Source organism: Manis pentadactyla, chromosome 12, assembly GCF_030020395.1.
Source record: "Manis pentadactyla isolate mManPen7 chromosome 12, mManPen7.hap1, whole genome shotgun sequence".
Lineage (NCBI taxonomy): Eukaryota > Metazoa > Chordata > Mammalia > Pholidota > Manidae > Manis > Manis pentadactyla.
The window spans coordinates 9,203,808-9,218,020 of NC_080030.1; the positions used below are offsets into that span (position 1 = coordinate 9,203,808).

The 14,213-nt window shown below is 53.7% G+C and overlaps 1 protein-coding gene across 12 annotated transcripts in view; it reads right to left on the reverse strand.

Annotated features, from left to right (window-relative positions):
- Window positions 1-14,213, reverse strand: part of DNM2 (dynamin 2) — a 75,769-nt gene that overhangs the window by 22,647 nt on the left and 38,909 nt on the right. For 8 of the 12 annotated variants that reach the window (XM_036879326.2, XM_036879323.2, XM_036879321.2 and 5 more), the window contains 6 exons: window positions 12,755-12,853; window positions 9,103-9,263; window positions 6,101-6,243; window positions 3,669-3,804; window positions 2,464-2,531; window positions 1,758-1,896 (listed from right to left, as the gene is read on the reverse strand). In XM_036879326.2, coding sequence (XP_036735221.1) covers window positions 1,758-1,896; window positions 2,464-2,531; window positions 3,669-3,804; window positions 6,101-6,243; window positions 9,103-9,263; window positions 12,755-12,853 — 746 coding nt within the window. Of the gene's footprint in view, window positions 1-456; window positions 596-1,757; window positions 1,897-2,463; window positions 2,532-3,668; window positions 3,805-6,100; window positions 6,244-9,102; window positions 9,264-12,754; window positions 12,854-14,213 lie in introns of all 12 variants that reach the window. The other 4 variants (XM_036879327.2, XM_036879324.2, XM_036879322.2 and 1 more) reach the window with 1 other exon arrangement.

A 14,213-nucleotide genomic window follows, 5' to 3' on the forward strand; every position in this document is an offset into this window, starting at 1 on the left:
AGCCCACCTTTGGCAGGCTGGGGTAAGTCCACGAGTTGGGAACAATGGGGCAGTCCAAATCTCTCGTGGAAAACCTCCTGAAAGCCCCATGACAGAAGCACACACAGGGCTGCGCAGTGGCGAGGAGCCCCTCTGCTCTGGTGAGGGTTCAGGAACCCCCTTTCCCTGAGAGTTCCAGGAATGGGCACTGACCACATCCCCTGCCTGAGCAGTAAGTGCATCTGGCAGCATCGAAGGCCCCCCACCCCGACAGCAGCCTGGACTGTGGAGGCGGAACACACAGGTGCTGCAGCCACCCCGTTCCGGCGGCAGGTGCACGGCTGAAGCATTGCTGAGCAACAACTGGCCCACAGAAGGGGGTTCCAGCCAGAGTTTCCCAGATGCACAGGGTCAGACCGATGACAGGAGGGAGAAGATGAGGACAAATGGAGAGGTGAAAACGAAGCCGTCGGTTACCTTCTCGGAACACTTTTTAATGACTGTGGCCAGTTCTGAGACCACGAGGTCAACACACTTCAAACTCGGCTCTTTGAGTTTTACAATCTGTTTTTTCACAATGGCTTCAAAGGCCATGTCGGGGGTGAAGAGTCCCGTCCTGGGTCATGCGGAGAGTGGGACGAGGTAGAAAGACACCCAGGGACAGTGCAGGCCACACACGCAGGGCAGGAGACAGAGAGAGAAGAGAGGCGAGTCAGCTGGTTAGTGACATGCATGCAGGAGCCTGTACCCGCATTTGCCCTAGAAGCTGCTTCGGATTAAAGAGGTGTCCTTGGTCCAGGAGGTCCAGGGCAGGTGGGCTTGTTCTGGGCTTTAACTGTAGAAGGGCTACAGGTTGGTGATACCACGGAGCAGCTAAGAGTGGGGAGTCCCTGAATCTTCGTATCTGTGACAATAGACTCCAGGACGATAATCTTTAACCATCAGTATTTTTCCTGCTCTCTTTTCCAAACAAAGAAGCTTAAGAAGCAAATGTGGGCTTTTCCAGACTGACACAGAAGGCTCAAGCAGAAGTTCCTTGCCTCAGAAGGCTGACCCATCGCTCTACAGCCATGGTGGACGTGCAGGCACAAACCGCCCACTGGGAAGTGCTTCAGCTGCGTGGCCAAAGCGTGCTACCCTGGGAACCAGGCCCCGGGGGAGCCTGGCGCGTCCTGCAGAGGGAGGCAGCGGCACCCAGGCCCTTGTGATCGTGGTGGATAAGGACAGGCTGCCTGGGGGACAGCGCTGCTCCTGGGGGAGCTGGCGGAAGCAGTTAGGGGCTGAGCGGGCCTTGCCGAGCTCAGTATGCTGTTGGTGTTCGGGCCTCTCTCGGAGCCTCAGGGACAGAGTAGTGGCTGGCTCCAGGGAAGCCTGAGGGTGCCAGGCATTTGTCAGGAAAGGGTGCTGGCCAGGGAGATTCAGGGATCTCAGCCTCCAGCAGCTGGCGCAGGGTCCCTCTATGCTTCCCAGAAGGCAGCGAAGCAACAGCCCAACGAAACCCCCAATTCCATCAGACACATGCTAGGCTTGGTATCAGGGTTCCAGGGAGCCCTGCCCACCAGTCTGGCTAATTCTGGAGGCCTAGCACCCCCACTGCACCCAGGCTGACACAAGCCCGCTCCAGCCTCTGGGAAGAGGCCACATTCTCAGAAAATTAGGCAATCTTGGGGGGAAGTTAACAGTGGAGCAGGGGCGGCAGCTACGCTGGATGCCTGATACCAAACCCCCGTACCCCAGTTTGCACAAGGCCAGGAGGCACCCTGCCGAGGGTCCGATACCTTACTGGTACACTGCCTAACTGTACTGATTAGCTCCTGGATAACCAGGTCGACACATTTCAGACAGGGCTCTTTCAGCTTGATGACCTGCTTTTTCACAATGGCCTCGAATGCCAAGTCCGGGGTGAAGAGCCCAGTCCTACAATCATCCGTACCCGGGGGCGGGGGAGATAAGTCAGAGAGAAACAAAGCATAGTCAGCATGGTTGCGGGCGCAGGCCGGGCCCCGAGGGACAGCCGAGGTCACGGCAGGCCTGGGGCTCGGACGCCTGCCTTCCAGCCTGGAATCCCACAAGGTGACCTGAGGACCCGTGGGGATGGGACTAGAGTGACTGCTTTTGCTGGAATACTGAGGGTACCCAGGAGGTCACCCACGATGGGGACAAATGCTGGGTTCCTGAAATCGTGACTCAGCTCTGGCTCCCCCCAACCGCCTGGGGCAAATCTGCTGAGCTTTCTTAGGTCACCACAGTGACCAGGGCCCGTGCAGACCGACTGGGTGGTTTGCCCCACGTTTTAACCCTAGGGCAGTGGATGGCCCACGGCAGAGCCACGCAGGTCCGAGCACATCCACCCTCCAGTGCCCGTGGAGACCCACAGGGAGAGACGTACAGCTGGGGAAAACCTGGGGTCTGAGGGTGCCCGACTGGCTGGAGGTGGCGCCAAGGAGGTGCCCGGAACATGGGGACTCTCCCTGTGGAACTTGCCTGACTCCGTGGATGTTCTTGATGGCATAGCTGATCTCCCGTCTTAAGTCCTTCTCATCAAACTCCATCTGAGAAGAGAAACCAATCGCATGCCAGGAGGTGCCTGGGACACCCCGGGGGGAGTATTAGCTTCTGTGTGCAAGTATAGTCTCCAGGCAGAATATTTAATGGGTCAAAAAATTTAAAGAATATTAAAACCCAGTTTCAGCAAGGATGCTCTGAAATTAACTCTTAAAAAATGTGAAAAACCATCTAAATGTCCACATTGGGAGGCTGGTTACATGTGTGCTGAGACATCCGTCAGGTAAGAAGCCATTTTGCCATTAACAATACATGAAATTATGTGACTAGTTTGGAAAAATGGCCATGGTATGAAAAAGGCAGGGTACAAAGACACATATAACTTGTTTTTTAAAAAACACATATGCAGGAATATACATGCTGTGCTGGAATACTGAGGGGACCCAGGAGGTCACCCACGTATGCAGGAACATACGTGTTGTGCTTGTATGGGCAGGTGGGCTTGCCCATCCACAGGGAAATAACCCCAAAAGATAAGTATCCAGGTGACAGCAAGAATTGTCTGTTGGCATTAGGAAGTGGGTGTTTTTAGCTTTTGTTCTATTATTGGAAAGAACTTCACTGCTTTTTCTAAAACTGCCATGTGCTCATGGTGAAAAGGGTAACACTTCAAGCACATATTAAAAAATCTTAAATCCCAGTACCCAGCGCTGACATGTTTTCAACATCCTTGCAGATCTGTCTATGCAAAGACACACATCTAGATGTGTGACGATGTCACACAGGAGGAAGTTAAATAATATTATCTATACATTATGCTGTACACGCTGGCTCCGCAACCTGCCTTTTGTTATCCCGTCAGCGTGCTGGGGGCATTTTCTTATGTGAATTTACCTATATTTTCTATGTATTTGGCAAAGAACGTGTATCGGTTTTTGTCACAGAGAAAAAATGGAACTTTTCTATAGGTCAGAGGGAAATCATCATATAGGTCTGCTGGAAAACTCTAAACGGACTGCTCCAGGAAGGAAGCCCACAGAGGATACTTCACAGGCTGTGCACTGCCTATAAGCGCAGGCTCAAGCCTGAAAGCAGGGACTCAGACCTGGTGGCTTGGGAGGAGGCCCCGCTCAAGGACAAGCAGAAGGATGCCTGACCAGGGACGGTGGGGCTGGCAGCACTACCTTCACCAGCTCAAAGGGGAACCGTTCGTGGAAGATGCGGTTGATCCGGGCACCCCCCGAGAGCTCCAGTGTGTCCACCTGGTCTCCAGTGCCCTCAATCCTCTTTTCAAAGTCCACCCCGAACTGCTGGACCATCCTATGGGGAAAAAGAAAATCTGAACGTCAAAGTGGAGTTTTTGACCCAGCTCTGAGATTACGTCCGGAGTCAAGCCATGGCTTAATTCCCTCTTTCCATTTTGTAGCAGCAAAATGTACAGGAAGGTCAAAACAAACAAACAAAATGTAAGAGCTGCTGATGGCACAGCCCGGTAACCTCTGCCCTGAGGCTCAGCCAGACTCGACAGGACCATGGGGGGAAACGGAAGCCTCTCCGCATCATTCAGGTGGCTTCCGCTGCTCCCTGCCACGTTCCCACCACCTCCCCGCCTGTTCGGATTCCACCACTGATGGTTTGTGAGGCTTCAGACAGTTGGCTTTGCCCTTCTGGGCCGTGGCTTCTTCCTCTGCAAAATGGGTTGCCTGGGACAGCACCTCCACACAGGATTACTAGGAGGATTCAAGGAGTTTCCAGATTTTACCAATTCCAAGAAGTCACTGATCCTAAAATGTACTTTGTGCCCCCCCGCAGAAAAGAAAAAACACTGCCAATTAATGATAATTCACCTACAAGATATGAATTCAGAGATACTAAAATATTTTCTTAAACTGCTCACATAATTGACACATGTGGCCTCTTAGAACCTAGCTCAGACCTTAAAAAGTATAAGTGTAGCTGTCCGGTACTGTGGTGATGTGGGCAGACATGAACTAAGATACTTATTAGGGTTTTGGTTTTCACGCTGTTTCTGATTGTTCTCTCCACCCCTTGCATGTGTCTTGCCTCAGTCGTTTCCTCATTTCTGCCCCCCAAATTCTTGATCTACTAAAATTTTATGTGCAGCATGGAGCCTGCTGTTCTATAGCAGAGAGAAGTCTTGCTCTTCCAAAATGGAAGTCTGCCCTGAACATCTGGGGTGGGGGACATGAGCAGGCTGTCCCAGATCCCAAGAAGCAATTTGTACACAGGAGGTGGAGGATATGCATCCTGTATCTCCTTCCCGGACACACATAAACAACTGCATTAATGCTACACTTAGAATGAGGACCTTGAATGGTGGCCCAACCAGGGTCCAGGTTGTAAAAGGCATAGCACCACGGCAAGCACAGACAACAAAGAAGTGGGCAGTCCAGGGACAGGACAGAGACCGGCTGCCAGCCTCGGGAGGGAGAAGGTGCAGCACATGGGAGGGCCACCCTCCCAGGGGCCCTGGGGTCTCAGCTGCCCTCACAGAGCATCCTTACCAACTGTCACAGGTTGAACTATGCTCCGCAAATTCATGTGGTATCCTAAGGACCTCAGAAAGTGACAATATTTGGAAACAGTCAGTGCAGACATAATTAGTTAAAATGAGGTCATCCTGGAGTAGGGCTGGCCCCTGAGCCAATGCAAATGGCGTCCAGCAAAAAGGGAAACTGGACGCACATGTGGGGAGAAGCCACGTGAGGATGAAGGCAGAGACTGGGACACCAAAGCTTGCAGCAGACCAGGAGTGCCAGGAGGAACCAGCTCTGCCGACATCCCAACCTCAGACTTGTAGCATGGAACTGCCCGCTGGCGGGGCCCCTCAGAGCTCTGAGCTGGGCCAGCGAGCACCAACTCAGTCGGGGGCAGGGCTCCAAGAGACTGAGCAGCTGACCAGGGCCAGGCTCCCACGCTTGCCCCATGTCCGTCCCCCTGCGGCAGCCAGGGGGCGCCTGTGAGCACCTGAGCCCTGGTGCTCCCTCCTCTGCTCAGAAACCTCCATGGCTCCCACGTCACTCAGAGCAGAACCAAATCCTCTGGCGGTCCACCAAGCCCTGCACGCTCTGGCCCATACCCCACTACCACCCTCCCCTCCTCCCTTCTTCCCCTCACTCACTCTGTTCCAGCCACTCGGCCTTCCCCAGCATGGTGGGCAGAGTCCTGCCTCAGGGCCTTTGCAGACTGGGCCCCATGCCCCAGGTCTCTGTGTGGCTCCCTCCCTCACCTCCTCAGGCCTTTGCCTGAAACTCACCTTCTCTAGGAGGCCCTCGCCAACCATCCATTTTAATGGTTCCGCCAGGCCATGTTGGCACCCTCTGGCCCCTTCCTCACTTTAATATTTCACCATTTAACACACTGTACATTTTCTTACTGACTTATTTTCTGTCCCATCTGTCCCCTTCCTGTCTCTGAGTACATGGGGACAGGGATGGGCAGCTGCCCCATTCCCTGCATGACTCTGGTGCTTAGGACAGGGCCTGACACACAGAAGGCTCCAGACAAATGTCTGCTGAATGAACAGACGGATGAATGAGGACGGGTGCCCAGCCCAGCCCCCAGTGAGCTGGGCTGTGGGCAGTGGGACACGTACTGCAACAGGGCTTTGGTTTTGCGTGTGGGGTCATCAGGCCGGTAGTTCTTGTATTCCTCCACCTCCTTCTCCAGGGATAGCAGCTGGCTCTGCAGCTTGCTGCGCAGGGACGGCAACGACTCTCGGATGTGGTTGGTCAGTTGCTGTGGGAGAGAGGCCAGAGGTCAGAGGTCAGCATGGGCAGGCCTCCTGCGCCCACCGAGGGCCAATGTTGAGATGTCCCCGAGCCCAGTGCACCCCCAGCCTTGAGAGAAAGCAGCAGAAACACCCAGCTGGCATCACACTTGTGCCTGGGACAAGGCAAGGTGGCACAGCACTGCCCATAGCAGGAAACTGTGAAGAGCCCACAGGGCCTCCAAACAGCAGATAATCGGGGTGGCTACGTCATGCAGCTGCTCCCAAGAAGCCAGCAGGGTGACGTGTGCGCTGACCCAGAACAGCCTCCCATAAGCACTGCTCAGCGAGAAGTTCAGGGGGCTGCCACAGGCCCCACGCACAGCAGGACTGACAGACAGGTGATGGTCCATGTGGACAGACCTCGTACCATTGGGTGGACGTACAGAAGTGGGGAGGGCCCCTACCCAAGAAGGTGGAAACAGCGCCCCAGCAAAGGCTGGGACACACGTATAACATGTTCCCTTCTGTGAAAGACGGGAGAAGGTGAGAATGCATTTTCATTCCGGGCCAGAGAGGAGGAAGCTTTGAAGCTTGGCAAGAAACAAATGCAGAACTGAAGGGCAGGAATTAGCAAGCGAGCAGGCGGGAAGACGTTCACGGAGCCCCTTTTAACTCTGCGGTTCTGCTTTGGAACCAAGTGGACTTGTTAACTGTTCACAGATTTCAAAAGGAAGCAACCCTGCAACAAAGGGCAGACAGCGAGCCTTGAGAGTCGTCAGAGCGCGCGCTAGACTCAGTGCGGCGGGGAGATGTACTGCCGTTTGGGTGGGGAAAGAAGAAGAGAGGAGGCGAGGGAAAGACAGGGGCTCGGGGGAGGCAGGCGACAGACACTGCGGCCTCCCCAGGCCCTGAGTCTCCAGAAGGAAACCCAGGGAAGCCCAGAAGGAAGACACAGGCTGCCTCTGGGCCGGGACCCGCCACTGGATGGGAGGAAATGGGATAGTCACTATATTTGGGCTAAACGACTTCAGAAAAAAACAAAACAAAACAACTTTGATCAGACAAAGAGGGAAAAAAGCAAAACAAAAGCCATAAAATCAGCTAATAGCCCCAAAGTGAAAAGCAGCATTTCGTTGCCCTCTGTCCTGCGCTCAAAGAAACGTTACAAGGTATCCACCCAGCTAGAAAGCAGGTGTGAAGGAGCCTCACTGCCCTGGTATGGACCTGATGGCCACCACAGTCCTGGGCAGCCAGGGCCCGCCCCAGGCTCCCTCTGTGGGGGCCACAGGGCTCTAAGGACCCAGCCAACATCAGAGCCGCCCCGTGGAGCTCGTGGGGGACTCAGGGCCGGGGGACCACTGCTCCAGGAAGCACCGGGATGTGAAGGAAGCCAGTCCCCCGGGAGGCCCCAACTACCTATGGGCCAGTTTTACTTCCCTTCCTCTCCCTCCGTTCCTCGCCCAGGCAGAGGACCCCTCTGCCTCGCAGCTGCAGCCCCTGCTTCCTGTCCTGAGGGCCCCTCCCCCGGACACTTCCTTCCCTCTTTGCTCTCCTGAGCCACCCTTTCTGCTGCCCTGCTAAACGCCAGCTCTCTTCCCAGCCCCCGTCACTACCTAACACTTGCTCACAAGTTTATCTGGTGACTTGTTCCGAGTGTGCCCCCTGCCTTAGAAACAGGCCTTCCCCAAGGACAGGGCTCTGAGCTCCTGTTGCCACGGTTTCCCCGCTTCATGCATAAAGGATTTTCAGACTGTCACTCCGAGGCCATGCCACAACCCAGGGAGCCGCCGTAAAGAGTCGAGGGGAATGTCTTGCAACCCCGGACAGACAACCCAGGACTGCTCCTGAGGACAGGCACTGCTGGTTAAGGTGCGGGTACACGATCCCAAAGCCGGGCCGTCACTCTCCAGAGAGGTCGCCACACGTGCGAAATGATGCTCATACCGGCAGCCTGGATTGACCCGGAGGCTGGGAAAGCACCCAAGTGGCCTTCCAGAACCCAGACTAGTTGATCAGGGCCTGTGTGTTCAGACTGCTGGACCGTCATGAAAAGGGGGTGAGGAAGGGTTCTTTTCTGCATGGGGACAGAGCTCCAGCAATTGCTGAGCAAAAGGGGGCAGCATCCATGACTATGTCTTCATTTAGGGCAAGAAAGGGAGCAATGCGGTTCTCAGAAGCCCTTTCTGCTTTCACGGACAGAAGGACGCTCCGGCGGCACTAACAGTGCCCCGGGGATGGGAGGGAGGGGGCAGATGGGGCTGCTTCCCCGTGAGCTTTTTAATCCTGGTTTTGTTTAGGAGCCCTGTGGTTATATGACCTATTAAAAAAAGCACGATAGGAAAAACACTGAAATACCAGAGTTGTGGGCATTTGAGACATGCTGCATTTTATGTATGTAGCCTGGGTGCTGAGCACTTAGCAGACGCCACAGCCCTCACAGGGAATGGAGATGATTCCGGACCAGCCAACGGGGGAGGGAGGCATGGAGAGGCCACCTGGTCAGAAGCTGGGCTATACTCTGCACCCAAGAAGGTCAGGCTCCCAGTCCTGCTTAGCTACTATCCACTGCTGCCAGCCCCTCTGCCTTGGTTCAGGTCAGGAGCTTGGGACCCAGAGCCCCACTGTTGGGAACTGTATACAAACGCCTGGGTATGTGACCACATCATTCAAATGGCAATTAGAATAACAGCAATAATAACACCAACAGTAATAATAGTACTGGCACTGACATCCTTAACATCCGCTCTTCACCAGGCCCTAAACCAAATGTGGATTGAACTCATTTTCCTAAAACAAGTACTGCTCTAGACCAAGGCCAGCAATGTGGGGACTGAGGCTGTTGTGCAGTGGGCAGCTTGTGCGACTGCACAGAACCTTTGCCATACCTGATTCAGGGCCTTCTGCAGGTGTGGGGTGCCCATACGGTCTGCTATGTGCCGGTAGGCCGGGTGGGAGAGGAAGAACTTCCTCTCGGCCCCCAGTGCCGCACGGATGTCCTTCTTGCCCTCAATATCTTTCTGGCTGCGGTTCACAACGCCAATGTAGCCTGTGGAGAGAGGGGTCACAGCAGGGGTAGTGCCAGGCAAGCCAAGGTGCCCAGATGCTCACGGTGGGCCAGGTGCAGGGCTGGGCAAGGTGCAGGCAGAGACAGGAATCCTACCTACAGGTCAGTCACAGATTGGGTCACAAGCTACAGGCATTACTCAGAAACAACACGGAGAACTCCAGGGCAGAGGACAGTCCTAAAAAGTGTTTGGAGGAAGAGGAGATTACACCCAGCCAGGCATGACGGGGTGGGAATCCACAAGCTGAGCTATAAAGCCAGGAGAGAAGAAAAATCCCAAAAAGCAAGGCACCAGGGGACAGCTAATCCAGGGGACAGCTAATCTTGCCAGATACTCAAACCTACCCTAAAGCTATTATTACATTTGCAAAGGCTGGTGTTCTGGGGCACATAAGTCCAGAGAGATGAACGGAAAAGGTCAGAGAGTCCCAAACTGCACCAAGCCAGCAGCGGGTGGGAACTAACAGCTAATACTGCAGATTCACTGGCAGGAAAGCTTGGTTATTAAAGACACCAAAATTGAGTGCCTACCAAAATTAATTTCTCCAGGGATCAGAGATTTACACATAAAACACCAAGCTAGAAGCACTGGAAGAAAACACGGGTTATTTTGATTGTATTTGTGTTCAAATTTTCTGAATGAAACAGAACAAACAGTTGACTGTGCATACTCAAGAACTGAGACTTGGGGGTAGGGTTCAAAATAGCCTTCAGTACGTTTGGGATTTTTTTGAACATGGAAAACTATTTTTAGGATAAAAATGTGAGTCTGAAGAAAAGATCTGCAGTATTTGGACATAAAGGAGTTGGAAGAGGAGAAGAGAGGGGGATGGTATTTCAAAAGCCAGACCGGCCAGGAGCCCCCGAGCATGGACACAAGGCACCCAACAGTATGGGTGTAGGAACGAGTGTCAAGGCTAGGGGCTGACACAGGAAAGTGCTCAATAAACAGATGGGGTTATTGTAAATTCATACAATTAAAGCTGGGAAGGTGGACAGCAGACAGGTGGCAAAAGGCCTGAAGTGATAAATGCATATATGTGCACCCCATTCTTTCAGCAGGGTTGTCTCATGTTTCTCTTGGGGAGGAGGGGAGCAGTGCCTGCCTGCCTGCAGTAAACGGCCAAGTCTTGTTCAGAACTAATTGCTTTACATCCTCTCATATCTGTCATCAGGTTCACTTTACAGATGAGGAAACTGGGGCAGGCCAAGCTGAGGTCACTTGCCCAAGGTCGCAGAGAGGATCAGCAGCAGAATCAAGATGTGAACCCAGATCGGGGGAAGCCCAAACTCACGACCGAGCGTATAACATGAGCAGAAGGACACAGCAGGGACAGAGCTGTACAGGCGTGTGGCTTTGGTTTTGTTTGCTTTAAAGGTGTAGGAGTTCTGAATCTCCTGTAGGCCAGGACAAAGGATCCAGTTGGAGGGATTCCAAAAGCCCTGGGCAGAGGAACACTGAGGGAGAGAGGCTGAGGGCATAAGCCGGGGTGTGAGTGGAGACAGGAGTGCCTTTCCTGGAAACAGGCAGGCAGAGGAGGGGAGACTAGGGCGACAGTGAGTGAGCAGGAAGGAAGCAGAGGAAGCCAGGTCAGCTGGCCGCTCGGTGGCAGTGCTGAGCCTAGGTAGCATCCCTGGGGTTCTAGGATGGTGGCCCAAGGCCTGTGGAGGGAGCACAGGGTCAGGGTGGCTGGTGGATGGCATGGGGACAGGTGGGTCTGCTTCCCTCTCGAGCACTGATCCCTCCTTCCTAAACCTGTGATTCGGATTTGCTCTTCAGCCCCTGATCCCTGCAGCCAAACAGGTTTTTGGGTCAGAGGGGGAAGGTGACAACGAAGGTGTGAATGTCTTCCCCATGCCCATCCTAGACATCCAAGCGAAGCCCTGAGAACAATAAGAAAAGGTCTAGCCTGTGCTGACAACACCAGAAGGCGCCTGCAGCTGAGAGCTCGTCCCAGAGGGAAGGAATGGGAAGCACGCAGGGCAGAAATGGCTTAAAAAAGCAAGTAACACCCTTGATGAATATTCAACACTACACCACAGAGAAAAACAGGAACCAACCTAGTTGTCCAACAAATGGGGTCTGAGTATTGGCCCAGGCACCCCCATATGAGGGATTTCACAGGACCTTTTGAAGTCATCTTGAAGAATATTTACTTGTTGTGGGGAAATGTCCTACTATTCTGCTACGTAAAATGGAAAAGCCAGTCACAAAACAGCATCAAGCTGGAGAGGTAGTGTCCAAAACCCTCTCTGCCACTCCCTAGTTCTGTCAGCTGCGGCAAGGGATGTCTGCCTCTTTGTGCCTCAGTTTCTTCATCCATAAAATGGGGATGAGAGTACAACCACCACATTGGGGGGGATTGTTATTGGGACGACCTGAGTTCTTACACATCAAGGGTACAGAATGGTGCCTGGTACGTAACAGACGATTAACATTTGCTATTCTCATTTTTTTGAAAATAAAAATACTTAGTCTACTCCCGTCAGAAGATCTGAACCTGAACCTGACCGGGGCTCTGTCCAGATCTAACTACCAGTTGACAGGGAAATATGATTGGCCAGGTCCCGAATGTGGGACATGATCTAGTTTCTTCCACAAATAAATGGTATACAAAAAACAAAGAGGCCGGAGGGGAAGCTGTCCAAACAGAAACGTAGGTCTTTACATGTAAAATGATAGGATGCCCAGGATTAGCTTTGATGTTACCGGGGGAGAAAGTGACAGGAGAGGGCAGGGGGGGTTCAGGTGGGTGGTGTTGATCCCCAAGGAGGGCCTGTGGAGCTCCCCCCACTTTTCCCTCTTTCAGGACTGTTTGCAAATGTTCGTAATAGAAAGCAAGTATGAGAATTAATCAAAGCTACAAACCCTGGGGAGCTGTTTGGAAGGAGGGCCACACGTACTAACTAGAGGGGGAAGCTGGGTGTGCAGGGGTTTGGTTTTCTTTTCCTGTGTGTTTATTTATGCCCCCAAATGAGCAGGGGTGAACTGTGCAATTAAAAAGTGAACTATAAATCACAAGAAAAAGAAAGTTATGTTCACGGAGGGAGAGGGAATCAGGAGGGTTTATGATGAAGTGGAAAAGCAGCGACTGGGGGGCAGTGGGGAAACAGGGGACAGTGAAGGTAGGTATATGTCCTTCTGGGCATCTGCTGAGGTCTCAGAGGTTTCAGTAATGACAGGCACAAAAACAAATACCAGCTTAAAACAGCAGGCGGCACCAGCGATCCTGCTCAGGCCCAGGGCAAGCTCCCGGCTCCCGGCTCCTGGTTCCCGGCTCCGGGCTCCCACCTCCCGACTCCTGGCTCCCACCTCCCAGCTCCCAGCTCCCACCTCCCGGCTCCCGGCTCCCACCTCCCGGCTCCCACCTCCCGGCACCCAGCTCCCACCTCCTGGCTCCCACCTCCCGGCTTCCGGCCATCAGGCGGCCCTGGCCCCGCAGGGACCCCGCCCAGCAGCGCCCCAGGCGCACCTCTCCTCAGGGGCAGCAGCTTGTTCTCCAGGATGTCTCGGGCATCGGTGCCTTCATCCATCAGGTCCAGCTTGGTGATGACGCCAATGGTCCGCAGGCCTGGAAGAGCCCAGTGGTCAGAGGGGGCCGTGGGGAAGTAGCAAGGGCTTCCCTGACCAGGCCACCTGGGGGTCCAGCTGGGGTCCCCACTGGCAGGCCGTGTGACCTGAGACAAGCCAGAACATCCCCTGCCCAGACTTTTATTTCCCTCGTGTCAAATGAAGACAGGAGCCACACCAATTTCAGGGGGTTGTTGAGGATAAACGGGGCGTGTGGCAAACGTTGAGTCAGTAGCTGCTGACCACCACGGTCATCACTCGTACGATCTCTGACAGCAGCTTGCGGCTGCAGAGCTGGGGGGAACCTCATGGAAACTCAAATCCCAGGTCAGAGTCTCCATGCTGGGCTCCAAATTTCAGGCAAAGACCCAGAGTAACGCGGGAACCCATGGCGACCTTCCAGGGTTACTTTCACCTAAACGGCCAAAATTCCACTGAACTCCAAAGTTCTACTGAATTCTTCCTGACCCCAAGTTGCCCAGAATCAGGGACTCCTTCTGGCAAAGCCACACGCCTGCAAGTCAACTGCCTCGACAATGCCCGTGGGCCACCTCTATGCCAGCCGTGCATACATGTGGATGTGTACACGTTTGTGTGATGCACAGGGGACAGATGGAAGCCCAGGGGATCTCTGGGGGGCGCTAAGGTGGGCACTGAGGGGTGCCAGCTGCACCCTCCCCAGGGGCCCTGCCTGCTCACATCCAGCTGTGAGAGGGGGAGCTGGCATCACCTTTCTTTCCAGAGGCCACAGAGCCGCACCGGTGAACATCATGCCAGGAGGGAGGGGACAGGCAGAGCGAGGTAGAGGGATATGACCGGGGACGCGGGTGTGGGGCCGTGGACTCTACTGGAAATGTCTGGTCTCACCAAATGTTGTTTATGAGACCAGAAACCACCCAAATGTTCAAGAATAAAGAAATGGCAAAAGTGGGCTGCCTGGTAGATGGCTATGTATGTACGTATGTATCTACAGTAGTAGAAAAATACCGCCCCCCATGTTATAGAAAAATAAGGAAGGAGCATCCTAATTTTAAAAACAGGATTTGGGTAGCAGAACATATTCTGAAAGGACGTTTGCCAAGGGCGGCTACTAGTATCTCTGCAAGGGGTGCGGAGCAGTAGCTTTTTAGGTTCTATATTTTTTACAGTTTGGAGGCAATAATTATGAATACCTTCCAAAGGCAGAAAAATACTTTTAATGCCAGCATCAAGTTCACCACCAGAGCTAAACAGTATCCATTCCCGTTTTCTCAGCTGATCAAGCCCCCGTGGTGTCTTTACCACAGGTGTGCCCCATTTCATGGGATGGGCCTGGGGGGAGGCTGTGGGGGGCTGTGGGCAGGGGTGGCCCCTCTGGGCAA